The 14,968-nt window shown below is 35.4% G+C and overlaps 1 protein-coding gene across 1 annotated transcript in view; it reads left to right on the top strand.

The window, feature by feature from the left end:
* Window positions 1-14,968, top strand: part of LOC149782384 (cell adhesion molecule CEACAM5-like) — a 155,259-nt gene that overhangs the window by 75,310 nt on the left and 64,981 nt on the right. The window contains exons 7-9 of the mRNA XM_089935123.1: window positions 2,498-2,788; window positions 3,079-3,387; window positions 11,378-11,653. Of these exons, the coding sequence (XP_089791249.1) occupies window positions 2,498-2,788; window positions 3,079-3,387; window positions 11,378-11,653 (876 nt within the window). The remainder of the gene's footprint in view (window positions 1-2,497; window positions 2,789-3,078; window positions 3,388-11,377; window positions 11,654-14,968) is intronic.

Here is a 14,968-nt window from a genome sequence, read left to right as displayed (position 1 = left end):
GAGCCGCCGCAGCTATATCAGTTGGAAGATCTCATAATATCTTCTTGCTATTTTTTCAGTTTGTTCTGGTGTTTGTTTTGATACCGGAAGATCTTCTTTGATGACAGTTGTAACTTTTTCAGTAGCTGCAGTGACGGGTTTAAACAGTTTTTTAGTGTCCTCTTCGTACTCAACTTGTGCTTCTTGTTGCGCTTGCACATTTTTTCTGGCCGGTTCGAGTCTCAGATTCAGCCAATGTAGATATGTGAGAAAGCATGCCAGTAGCTTCTCGTGGGTCGGTGGTTCTTTCCGGGGTTTTCCCAGGTTCTTCTTCCACCATTAATACTGGCCGCCATATATGGCCTATCGTGTGCTGAAAAATGGCGTTAAACCCCACAAAACTACATTTTTTTCTGAATGAGTATCTGACACCAAGAAATTTTGTAATTGCTTCTAATCGTTCTCGTGCTATTCTTGCAGTATGAGATTCTGGATGTACCATTATTTTTAATATGACAATTTTTTAATTAATAGCAGTAGAGAGGGCGCCTACCAATGTTGGTCGTCAAAAAATAAACAAAAATAAATAAACACGTAGAGTACTTTATTTTTCAGCCACTATTTCGAACTAAGGTTGTATTAATATAATCGACCATTACATAAATAAATAATCTCAAGGAAGCGTTTATTCGTAAAAATCTGGACCTTTCTACGAGGTGATTTTTTCATTGAGCTTTTATTTTTTTGTCGGAATTCTTGGGTCTGTTCGCCCTCTCTACTGCTTGAAATTATGAATTTTAATTAATATAGCATATGTACGTGTAATTAAAGCACGAAAACTGCATTGAACAGTATTGTTCATCAAGCCACGTTGCCAGCATCCTTTCCATCCTGTACACTATATTGGGGCGGGTATAGCATAATTTATGGTTCAAAAGGGATGTTCCAGCTTTGACACTTGCTTTAATTTTTTTCAGCAATGTCACGTATATGTATTGTTCTATATGTACTTTCACTAGGTTCTTTATCATGGTAGTAATCTGACCAGCTTGATAACTTTCCACTACTTCAAGTTTAACCTCTTAAGGAATAGCATTCCTTGGTCTCTTCGGACTATCACTTGCTTGTCTTTTAGATGCCATCACTAACGACGTTCCAAAATTGTAACAAACAGTCTGTGCATGTACATACGGACACAGCACTTGGACCACAATACACAGAATGGTGCGGGCGTAAGAGCTGGACATTGTGGGTAATGTTTGCCTGTGACGGTGGCACAATATATATGTATAAGAGAGTTATCTCAATAGTAGAGATCTTTTTCGCCTTTTTTCCCATCTCGCTTTATTTTGAATTCGTGTAAATTGAGATCGTGTAAATCGCGATCAAACTCTAACTATTATATTTGCCTTATGGGGATTCATATATGGCATCGACTACGCTGACAGCCAATTATATTTGTGTTAACTGAATGAAGCTACCAGTATTGAAACATATAAAAATATAGAAACAATGATAAACAATTATCCAATATAATTTGATATAAGAACCTGCCATATGGAGAAATTACAATATAAAGTATAAATATGATACCTATCTACCATTATCAAAATTTGTTTATATTTATTCGTTCTACAAATGTAAAGTAATAGTAAAAATTAATAGTGTTGAAAATAAAAGAAAGCATTCGGTTATGATATGGTATTCAGCCTCAAGTTTATTGAATATGCTGAGGCAAATAACTTCTGGAACATTTGAAATTTGTTCACAAGAAGCAATTACGGGAATGGTAGAACAGAAGCATTAGAAGAGGTGCAACGAATAAAGAAAGTGCATCTGCCTGGACTGCTTTCATTGACATAATTGGAGAAAGAAGTAACTGATGCATTAATTACAACTTTCTGTTTGATCCACATGTTGTTTGTATTGGATCTGTGGGTCGTTTTATGCATGAGTCATGTACTTTTAATGTTCATACCTAATCGGTTTGGGGGTTTGGCTTATACATGAACTTGCTTTGTGATTATACACAGTAACAATTTACTAGTCTTTCAGTACCATGAATATAGCACTCCTAGCTTCATCAGTGCAATCACAATTGTATTAGATTTTGGTGAGTAACCCCAAGGGGGACTTCACTTAGATTTTCTTTACCAATGACTGCAATTGGTTAACAGGCTTCAGATAATTTTATCAGGCAGACCACAAATCAAATGTTATAATCAATTAAATAAATTGCAATTAAGGAAGATTATAACAAACCTTTGCAATACCCATCAGACTGTATACCAATAAATTGTTGTATATAAGATCATAAAAAATTATCTTTACTGTGTATCTATCTATATATATATATATATATATATATATATATATATATATATATATATATATATATATATATATATATATATATATATATATATATATATATATATATATATATATATATATATATATATATATATATATATATATATATATAAATATATTCATTCTTCAAATTCTTCAAATGTAGTAAAGCCAAGTGAACCAGTGATGTCAGATCTAGGCAACCTTCAAGAGAATGCCACACTGTCTTCCACATGCAGTGTATACAAATGTAGACCTGCAGCAAACATCACGTGGTCTGGAGCTGGAACGGATGTCATCACCGTCACTGAGGACAAGGTCACAGAGATCTTTAATATCACATCTGCATACAGTAAGACAGTGACTAGACAAGACAATGGAGCTACATTACAGTGTACTATCACACACCCTGCTTTAAGCTCAAGTCTTGTTACATCAAGGAACCTAACTGTATGGTGTATGTATATTTAGTGTTTATCGTTCATAAAAATGAGTTTAATCAAATTTCGAACAAACTAAACATATATACTTATCTGGCTGTTACATTTCGGAATTTTTAAAATAAATTTTGAACTTTCACTTGCTAAACAGGAATCCACACACTATTGGATGTAAAACACAACTGTGAATGATTTTCTCGTTACTTTTCAGATTTATTTATTGTTTAATTCATGCAATCATTTTTCATGGAGAAAGCACTGGATAATGATATTAATGACTTAATTTACTCTATACAACTTATTTCAGTCCCCCCTACCAGTGTGAGCATAACCAACAACAGAGAAGTAACCGCAGGAGATAAACTGAGTCTGAGGTGTACCACTGGGGTCTCCAATCCAACTGCTATAATACGTTGGTTGAACAGCACGAGTGTCCCTACTGGAGAACTGAGTGCCATCTTGGAACAGTCTGGGAAATATGGTGGAAAAATTGGGTTCCAAACTTTGACCATCACTCCTACCCGCTACATGGATGGAAATATTATTACTTGTTCAGCTAAGAACCCACAGACTACTGTACCAAGTGTTAGTGACAGTGTCGTCCTCAATGTGACGTGTAAGCTATGCTACCTTACTTAGTTTCTGTTTTTGTGTATATCTACAGTAATGGAACAAATTGTGCTTTTCAGTTTTGAAGGAGTCCCAACAGATTAGTCTGATTGGACCAATTATATGGATATGTTTGTATGTCAGTATACAATTATAATACAAATGCAAGTTTCTACCATTTCCGTCAGCATGCTTGAGGTCCCACTATGCTTTAATTTATGTTTAATCTACACATTTATTGCTTTAATTCATTGATCTAAGCGTTTTCACCCACTAAAACGATTTTTTTTAAAAATACATTACTGAAATGTTATACTTTAGGAGAACTACTGCTATCTAACAAATACAGTCCCAATTTAAAATCATTTAGCTAATACGCTAACAATAAGCTAACAAGCTAAAAGTTATATGCCTACATAGGTGGCAGCCGGTCAGAGTGTTCACCCCACGTCAGAGGATTGGCGCCAAATTCCATGAATATATCAATTGTTACTTCTCCTTTTGTCAAATAGCATGCTCGTGTCAACAGGGACATTGCAGAAATCCTGTGGAAATCCAGCACTCCAAAGTTGAAGGTGTCCTTACCTCAAAGGGATGTATACTCATTGTAATATTTTGCCCTTTTCTTTCTTTCTAAGACAGCAATGTTCTGCCTTTACATTAAAACACTTTGCTGTCACCTGCTTTTATTTATGTACTTGCACTAATAGCCTACGTTACTTCACAGTAATTCTGGCTATATTTTAAAGTGATATGTACATGCAAGTCTGTAGTAGGCTATATAAAACTATTTGCGTGTGTATAATTTACACTATGACCGGATACATACAGGGTAGTTGTGTATTACATGTATTTAGCATCTGGGTGCCAAGTCTCAATGAGTATCTATACAGGCCATCGTTAAGAGTCTTCATACAGGTAGCAATGAGCTGATGTTATATGTTAATCCTTCATCGCCTTCATTAGACCATCTGCTAGCACTTTATTAATTGTTGCTATGTAGATAAATTGATAAATTATCTCATAAAAATGGATATTATAGAACCTGTGCGGCACAGTTACTTATTAATTTGCAGGTTTTTCGTGTGCATTATTAGATTACTGCATAGCTTCCTTTCTGGTCAAGTAAGTACAGGTGTATACACGGTTTACTCAGTAGTGTCTATATAATGCAGTGTTACTATAAGCGATGGTTGAGTGATATGTATCAGTATAGGCATCTCAGTAGTTGCCCTTCGTTTGGTTAGTTCTTACTGGAATTGATTTGTCGCTTTGCAGTTGGTACTGATTATATTTTTCTGCCTGTACTGGTCACGTGTACCCCTCTACAGGTGTTGGTCAAAGTGGATAACCCTATACGGTTTCTTACAATTTCAAAGCAGGACACTAACTCCACCAATTGTATATATGGTCTAGATGTGTAATTTCCTATGTTTGTCATTCCTGCATGCAATACATATCGGACGTGCCTTATGGACAGAAGTAGATCACAGCCTGAGTACGAAAACTTCGCTTACACCCAAATGGTTTGAATCATACCATTCATGAGCAGTGCGATAGAGAACTTTGACATGGATAAGTTACAGTCTCACTAATGAAAATTATGGATCAGGTACTTGGATCAAACATCCCATAACTAATCTTAACCTCAAGAACTGGACTGTTTCATGCCAGCCAAGATGGCCATGTTTCTTCAGAATTGGACATACAGTATCAGCCATCAGCAAACAACTTGTCCAATTGCATGAATCACATAGAGCTGCAAAGCTCTACCCATGTATGATACTCAGTTTAGTGTGTGTTACCAATGAAGCCACTTAATTAAACCAGTTATAAATAGGCATAGGATGCTCTACCTCTATGTTATGAAATGGACACTCAATGTAGTGTCCTTTTCATAACACAGAGGTGCAACATATTATAACCATAATAGCAACAATGAACGTATATAACTTTGAAGTGCTTCACTCTCCCTCGGTCTTCTGTTTCCCTGCTTAGTAATACATTAGATGTAATGTACTCCAAGATATGAGTGCTGCAGGTGTAGTGGACCATCATCATCGACATTGTTCTTCAATTGCTTTGCAGCTACTACAGTAAATAACGACGTCACTATCATAGTCTTTAGATGACACAATGGACAATCCAATGCTCTAGTCATTGTTATACCTTACTTAGAATAGGCCTGTCCTCGTTTTTCTACATCACCCGCCAGGTCAGAAAGGTTCTGACATCTGGTGAGAATTATCTACCGAAGAATCTATTTTTAATATCTTTCACAGTCTGAAGAGTTTTTGACATTTTGAGATTGTGCACATCGTCCATTACAAATTCCAAGCATCTATGCCTCTTGTTTTCAATTGATATAATCATGAGTCGATTCACAACTTCATGTCCGTGTATCCAATATTTTAATCATCCGCAATATGCAGAACACAACTTATATCATTCCATTATGAATCTCAGTGCATAAATTGGGTGAATATTTTATGGATTGTTCATTTCATAACGTATAGATACAACATCCTATAGCCCTAATAACTATGAACTTACATCAATTGGAAGAGATTCAATGCTCTCTACCACCAGTCCCTCTCAGTTTCATTTATAGTGGAGTGATTTACAAGGAGCTAACACGGTGTCAAGGATGTCCCTAGAGTGCATGCCCTGGGAAACAGTCGTTCAACTCCTGAAATAAGTGGAAGAGGTAGAGGGAGTTCCATCGTTTTCATTAGCATTTCCACAAAAGCATCCATGTCTTGACAACATATATACATAAATGTCCCACATCCTGCCATTGTCTCAGATCCCGGTAGGAAGAAGACTCCAATCTTTCATAGTTGAGTGGAGAAGATTTGCCATGGCGACATGGGGATTCAACAGTAGTTTCTGGGACATGGTATCATGTTCTGCGCATGTACTAAGCATTTGGCCACAGCTCTTTTAGCTTTGATGCAGCAATTCATCCCTTGTCATGACCATAGCCGTAAGATTAAAGCGCATTTAATGAACCGTTACACTCCCGAATTTGTGATGCAATTCAACAATGGGTACTAACACTGTCCACTGCCCTACAACTTCATCATTGTGGCTGATCTCATACTCCAAAGCTGATCAGGTACTCAGACTTTTTTTCTTTTTGGGGGATTTTCTAAACCAGTGTCCTCTACAGCAATCTAGCTTTCAGTTCGACTTATCCTAGGCTGGCTAATTTATTGGCAGACTCATATTTTTGCAAACTGGATCTCGTACAAATGGAATGACCTGTTCTTCCCTCAGTTTCATGCAATACATCTCAATGTGATTGATTTTAGCGACAATGTGGAGGGGCTACCATCCCATCCTTTGTCACACTAATCCTTGGCCCAAAAGCCTGGCCAATTAATGTTCAATACTTTGGAATAACTAAATGTATATACATTCAAACACCTTGGATTCTAACGTGATACAGGATCCAACAATAGTATAGTCTTTCCATTTTGATTATCAACCAAAATAGTGAATGCAGATTTAACTGGTTCAATATAATACAACAGTGAAATATAATCTCGTTGGTTCACACCAGAACACTTTATTCCAATGGAGACTTCCATGCCACAATAGCTAACTTTATAGGCTTTTGGGTCAGAAACAGTTAGCACCCATCACAGTTAAACTTACCATTTCACCATCACTAGCAGCAAGGGTGATCATAGAAGAGAGGATATTGCTTGAACCAAAGACCTGTCTAATCTTCTATTAGACTAGTTTAGAATCACATGGACAATGGCACTGGACCATTGTTCAATTTGAGTTTTATTGCGTGTTAACTTTTCTGGACAGGTCACCATCTGAACTGCTGTCAAAAGCTTTGCTATTTCACCTATCATACAAGTTCTGCTTCGTCACTACTATAGAAGTTGGCAGGCAAACATCGGCACTACATTTAATGGTGAGCCCATCTACTTGCAGGTCCAACATGATAGATCAAGAGCACTCATGAATCCTTCATTTGCAAGGGCATCATTGGCTCCCCTGTTATAAAAGACCTGTTTCCACATTTACAATAATGATAGGCAGAATGCAACCGTATTAGTGGAGCCAAAGTGCATGCAGTTTTTGATGAAAGGTGGTACAGTTTCATTAGTGACAAAATCCTCTTTGAAATCACTGTCTACTCAACACACTTCAACTCAAGCCAACCTACAAAATTCAGTACGAGTTTAAGGTGGCATTTTAAAATAGATACTACATCAAGGAAGATCATGCTTATTTTTACCTTTCAAACAGGAATAGGAAAATAACAGTACAGACCATTTCGTCTTGCATTAAGTTGATTATTCAATCAGCATATCGAGAAATAACTCCAGCTCGATAAATTTGTTATGCATTTTGGTTCTCGAGGTTAGACTAGTTGTCATGAGCATAGCCTTTGACTACAACTGTTCTCTAACTGAAAATATAGGAATAAAGATAGACCACATTTTCCGGTCTTTACCTCTGAGATATTTTGTCTCCAGGGGCTCAACTCGTTCTGATGGGACCTATAGCCATGGTGCAATAGGTCATTTTTCCAGGTTATTCGACAGCTTCATAAGACGTGACTTAATGATTTCTGCTGGATTTGTTGGAAGTAGAATTTTAAGAAGACATTATTATATTTTGTAGAATATGTTTCTGCGGAAATACGTGCCCATCTATATGACACTTACACTATCACAGCCTCTCCACAGATACATCCATATAGAGAGCCTGTCCTCCATTAATAACTGATATATTCATGGCATGTGGCGTCTCAAGTTGTATCAAGGGGAGATAACTCTTCTCAATTGCTAACTATGTGGACAGATAACTTTTAGTTCCTGAGCTAAAATTGTTTAACCTGGTAGAGCTGTATTTGCGAGGTAGTAGTAGTTCACCTTAGGTAGTATGGTTCGGTAATTATTCACAAATAAATATTTTACTAGAAAACAAGTAGTTTCATAAACAGTATGACCATGTTGGAGCCATTGTATATCAGCGCCCTTTACCATTTCTAACAGCATATATACAATAATTATATGAATGTTACTGTTAACCATATTTCTGTAGCAAAGTAAAGCTTCATGTCATATGAATGTTACTGCTAACCATTTGGTTGTATCAAAGCAAAGCTTCATGTCAGTATAAACATTTTGAAACATATTTATGGAGGGCATTATGTTGGTTTGGATAAAAGTGTTTACATGAACTTATTTTTTTGTGCCAATGTAACCAATGAAAACCCACTTTTGGAGATGCTAATTGTTTTCATCATTTTCTTTTTAAATTGTTATTGTCATTGAATGTCATCCTAAATTAAGATCAAGAAAAATGAAATGTTGCATTTTTTAGTTTTATATAGCTTTGCATCTCTTAAAATTGCTACAATTCTGTATAAAACAGCTTAAATTATTTTTTGGATCCCACGTGTTGTTGTGACGACTTAATCCATCCCATGTTTGATCCGTGGTAAAACGATAAATACCTACAAATAGTTAGAAACAGTTACCAAACGTCCATTATTAATTACTTAGTTTAATGTAATTTGATAAAACAACCCCTGAAGCCAAGATTATATTATAGAAAATCCATTTAAATTTATATAGGTATTGACGAGCTTGAAAACAATTGTAGTCCAACTTAATGCACAAATTCACACTTTCTGATTCCCTTATTCACTTGAAACAATTATATATTGTCACTTCTGATGAATGAACGTTCTTCTGTTGGAAAGAACAATATAGTCCCATTAATAAAATGACCTATACAGTATGCATGCAATCAGAATTGAAGTGGTCCATTGCTATGTACATGTATATTCAGCCTGGTGACTCTATCATCACTGTTAAAGGAAAAACCATATGGTTCACATTTCTTTGTAAATTCTCTTTATTGTAGTCTAACTTTGGATGTGTTGAAATTTATACAAGAATGCTGGGTTACTGTAATAGCAATTTAAAACTGCGGCAGTAATATGATATTGGAGCTAATTTTGTAACATGTCTCCATAATTGTAATTGATATGGTCAAGTTAAAATGAAGTAGAATGAAAGAGTTACATACACAATTCATAATAATTTAAAGACCTGAATAAAACTGTTGACTGAGTCCTCTATTTACAATCACGTCGATAACAATTTTATAACGCGCTTTTTCTAATGAAATTGTTCATTATTCTGTTGAATCAACATTTATTTTCATCTGAAAGATTGTTCCAACTGTTTCAGCAACCATGAATTGAACACGAAAAAAAACCTGAGTATTATGTCAGTGCATTTTGTTTTCTTGATGAGCTTGGTTCCCGTAATGGTCTTTAATATTATCTTGACAAATCGGGAGTCCACAGAGCAGGGTACTAGACTAACTCTTGATACACAGCCAAACAAGATTCTTTTTTTAAAAAAAAAAAAAAACACGCGCGACATTTATTTCGTGAGACAATCGCCTATGCTCAAACTTAATTTTTGTATTGCTCAATTAGTACAATATTGTTGTCGTGAATTAAATAATTGGAATTAATAATGAAACTTATCATCCTCGAGGATATCTCTAAGTGCCAGTTCAAGAATTCTCTGAAACTCGCTTGCCCACAATGATCCATTTCTGTGAAATCAAGCTCTTTCTTTCACGAAGTATTCATTTCGCTTGGCTGGCATGTAACTTTTTATCACAGTTATGAAAGAGTCGGTTAATTTAAGGTAACTTATGTTAAATACACAATAACATTTGTAAGTGTTTGATCAAATGAAGTGAGTTCACCCGACATACGACGGGGGACCGCTAAAATTCTTGCTTGAGTATTTTCATGCATTTTAACCTTTATTTTATTCCACCTCCTTTATTTGATTCAAAAGACATAATTAACGTGATAATACAAAGGAGGCCAGCTTTTAATGCAATGCTGCAATACAACAAATACTTCCGGAAGTCAGTTATCAAAACATGGTTGGCACTTAATTAGGTTCTCAGAGAAATGATCGTGGGTATAGCTGTTACGGTCGATTGACGCATTTTACGTTTAATTACAAGAGGACAGACTGCATTTATGACGATTACACCTAATAGGAACTAAATATAGAACTAGAACACACATTTCAATTGATTATAAAATTATTTAATCTGTATTTATTTATTTAAGTACTACCTCCAATCGGAGTGAGTGACATTTTAATTGATTGAAATTTCCTTACATATCATTAATTGCGGTGTACTAGATATGTCTTTTGGAAAGAAAATGTAAAACATTATATGACCTGTTTTTAAATTTGACATTTCATAGTGTTGATTAAAATTTCCAGGTCCTATCTAGCGTTTTCGACGATAAGACGAGCGATACATCATAGTTTCCTTTACCAATTTTGATCGCGATTTTCTTCAAGTTCAACAAATAGGGATTACATTTTCAGGTGTTTCCTGGTTTAAAAAATGGCATCTATGTCCGGCCCCGCGTTATAAGCTGGTTCAGGAGTTATAAGGGCACGAGTTATCGAGGGAGTGGTGTATGCATTTGTCCAATCACTTCAGTGTTCCTTTCCTATGTTTCTGTTTCAGTCAGTCCAGTTAGAGTGCCATATTTCTTGAGTAACGTACTAATAAATAAGTTTCAAGTCAAAGTTCATGCGTGGCCTAACCATAGTATTGATCGTTTCGGCTTTAATCTTCAAGATTTATTCAGACAGCCAATTAGTACAGTGAAAGAAAGTCTGTTGTTGTTGGTGGTGGTGTCATGTCTTACTTTTCTCATCCAAATAATTGCATCCCCAAAGTTAGCTTTTACATTGAATAATATTGGCATAATGTTATGATGTTTAATTTTGAATGATGCACTTACAAAATTAACTATACTAACCATCTTTCTTTTCTTTTCTTCTCTTCTATACTGTACTATTAACCAAACCATGAAATATAATGAAAACTAGTGTCAAGAGGTTTAGGTTTTATTTAGGTAATGATTAATTATATAACTGTAGTTTGCATACTCAACTTTTCCTCTTCAGATAACCCACTCGCAGTGATTTCAAATGGATCATTATTAGATGTCAAAGAAGGGGACACCAATTTAACTATCATATGTGTTTCGGAGAGCAAGCCTTTGTCCAGCTTTACTTGGGTCAAGGACAATGTGATTCTGAAGACGACGGTACCAAAGTCAGACAATCGAGACACTTTCACCATAGTTCAAGTGAACAGGACACATTATGGAGAGTATGGTTGTATTGCCAATAATGGCATATCACCAAATGGACAAGGAAACGTTTCTCTTCGTGTACAGTGTAAGTTACATGATTAACTGGTGTAAGGCTGATTGTGGATTTTACTAACCAAACTTATTTTTCAATCTTAAGTTATTTAAAATATCCATTACTATTACAGATTTGTGCAGCATCGCCTATGAAATGCATATAAAAATATGACCTTCATAAAAGATAGTGCTATTATTAATTGTCTCCAAGATGTATTTGAAAAGTGATGTGTCGCTAGAAAATGACAAGTCACTGATGCAGAGAGAAGAGTGTTGGGAAATTATGAGACATTGAGAATGCACTAATATCATTAGGAATATGTGCACTTAATATACGATTATATATATTGGTTTCACATAAATGTGATGATCAAAATATTTGAGGAAAGATGAAAGGTTCATTTGCTGACAAAGTCTGTTCTCAGTTGAATATATCACTGTAATACTGTGGTGACTGCGGTCGCGACACTAGCTGCCTTTGGAAGATAGGTGAAGTCTCACGTGAATATCTTGTGAGCATGAAGTTGAATGCATGTATTGACCTCTACTTTGTCAAATCGGGAAGTAATTTCATCTTGCATGGATTAAACCACATACTTTTTATGTGGGTTAATACACAGGTAATCTCTCGCTGTCATCGCATTTTTGTTAGGATATTTAAAAAATCACAGTCAAACCTTATTGGGAATCTTTGTTTTTGTATCAGTCTATCATTAACTGAACAAACTATCTTTCAGATGAACATACTAGATGATGCATAGGATAATCTGCACAGCTTTGTATTTTCAGGTGGTGCTAAATATGGCTGAGTTCAAAACGTTTCTATTACCCTTAATACAATCAGGAAATTTAGGACCCATATTTGATATACTCATCAATGTGTGTCAGACTAATGTTCTTGACCATGATTACTGAGAATTTTATATTTAAATAATTGACAGTCATTGGGATCATTTAAATGTAGTTACTTGCTTGATAATTTTGATGCACATAGCTGACAAGACTGTCATTTGCAGCTAATGAATGTGTTAATGTAAGGAAGATTATATAAATATAAACAATTCACCTGTTCAGTCAGGACCAGGACTATTGAAATTCATAACAAAATCAGTTGACAATTCATGTGCATCAGCTTGCTGCTTTAAAATCCCCCACTATTTCAAACACTAAGAAAATGTAGGTGATATTAGAAGCTGCATATTGGTGACGATAAAGTCACGTGATATTCTAACTTTATAGACAAGATCTTAACTGTCATGATAGGGCTCGAGGTTGTGTTTGCAACAACATGCTGCATAACGCTATTGATTTCATAAAGAATCACCTCAGAATTTATCATCGATGAATGTATTTCTCCACCAGGTTGGAAATGGTATAGCCACATCATTCATTTGATTTTTTCGTGTACGCCTTTGCATTATGATGACAGACATACAGACAAAACGTCGTCCGTGAGGGCATGAGGCATTTTGTAGTGTCAGGTTCACTTAGCAAAGTTAGTTTGCGACATAACTTTCATACTTCGTGTTTATGGTGTCCTCAGGTAAGTGATGCAGGCTTCCCCCCAACAAAAATTCCGGTTCCTGTGCGTTCCACGGCGTTTCACAGAGAACTGTAGGCTAGGATAACTCGAGAAGCAGGAACTAGGAATAAAGACTGGAGACACAAGCCAACCTACATAAATCTACTTACAAGACTTAAGAAGTATAAAGGTTGACCAGACTATACACTTGGCAATTCAAACCATCTTATTTGCCATTTGGTATCCTACCATAGACCTTTCAGATGACCCAATCTTACGCTTTATTCCAGAGACTGAATGCAATTGATTTTAAATCGTAAGGGATGGCGCTGTCACTCCCTCCCTTCTGTCAAATCCATTACTCAATCACACCTTTGGTACTTCTGCTACGTCCTGAATCCAGCCCTCCCATAGATCTGAAAAGTCGGTCATTGTTTTGTATAGACATACGAAGTAACCCTTACATATTATCCATTGCCCCACACGATGGCTCTCTATTTACTGGACATCATCAGTATTAACTTTCGCTGGAAACTGTCAACATACTTTTGAGGATCAGTGAATTTCTGTTTTTTTTTCTATTAGCCATCAAACATCCTTTGCTGGTGGTGCAGTATGTTAACAATCATATTATGTAATTCATACTACATTTTCATTTAATTTGGTGAAATTTCAGATATTATATGCAAATGTGTTGTTACCTCGTATAACGTGCTTACATCGGTAACGCTGCAGTGAATAGTAACCAATACAGCTGTTCTTATCCACCGGATTCTTCTATTTCCACATTTTGTCACGTTATTCTGATGTATTTATAATATATTCATTTATAATATTATAGTATATAATTAATTAGCATTTCCTTAAATCCTTCTTATTCTCGATCAGTAACTGTTATTGTCATTTTCCATTTAAAAACTATTGTTGATTTAGGCATTTCGGACATCTAATGAAATTATATGTTCGTACTTTGATATTTTGTAACCATTATTTCACATTGGACAGATACAGCACCCAGACTTGGTTAAATGCATACATGTGCTATGTTCTAAATAGTATTAGCATTATTATTAGTAGCAGTATCATTATCGTTATTATTTTAATTGTATTATTAGCAGTTATAGTATGCTTCCAAGAAACATATATTTAGTTAGCTATTTCAAGAAAACTACAACTGTGTACATGCACTCATTTCTTTCTCTCACAGACCCATACACCCAACCCTCACAATTTTATCTAATTATCAATAGAAATGGATCCTAATTAAAATTGCCAAGTGACAGATGACCTGTTAATGTGAAACATATTATTGACATTCCTGTTAGGCATGAAAACAAGTATTCACAATTCAAACAATTGATGGATTAAGCTTTTGCTCAAACTCACCAAGATCAAACGACAGTCACCTTTTGTTTGTGACTTTTGATGATTACTGAATAAAACAAGTTTCTGGGGCTATTGTTGGTAGCAACTAACATTTTAATCTATATTTCCCCTAACCCTTCTCAACCCAGTTTTGACATTTGGACATTTATGTTGCGGTGGAGAGTCAGAGACTATTGCCAATCAAAAAGTTTGAATTTGCCACTAGAGATTCGTAAGGCACACTAACTCTCAAGATATATATATACAGAATCTATGGAATTGTATACGTTAGTATAATACCATAAACAAGATTTCATACAAAAATACAGAAGAAAAAACATACAGGGAATGCTACTCACGAGCAAGAAAAACAAGAAAACATTGTGGAGGCTCACAACACAATAAGAAAACAATATTTTTTTTTTAAACAAGAATAATTGAGGCTGAAGAATTGTCATA

Source organism: Sinohyriopsis cumingii, chromosome 15 (assembly GCF_028554795.1).
Source record: "Sinohyriopsis cumingii isolate HCF-2022 chromosome 15, ASM2855479v2, whole genome shotgun sequence".
NCBI classification, from domain to species: Eukaryota; Metazoa; Mollusca; class Bivalvia; order Unionida; family Unionidae; genus Sinohyriopsis; species Sinohyriopsis cumingii.
Note: the sequence above shows the minus strand (reverse complement) of the source record. Positions and strands in the feature narration are given on the sequence as shown.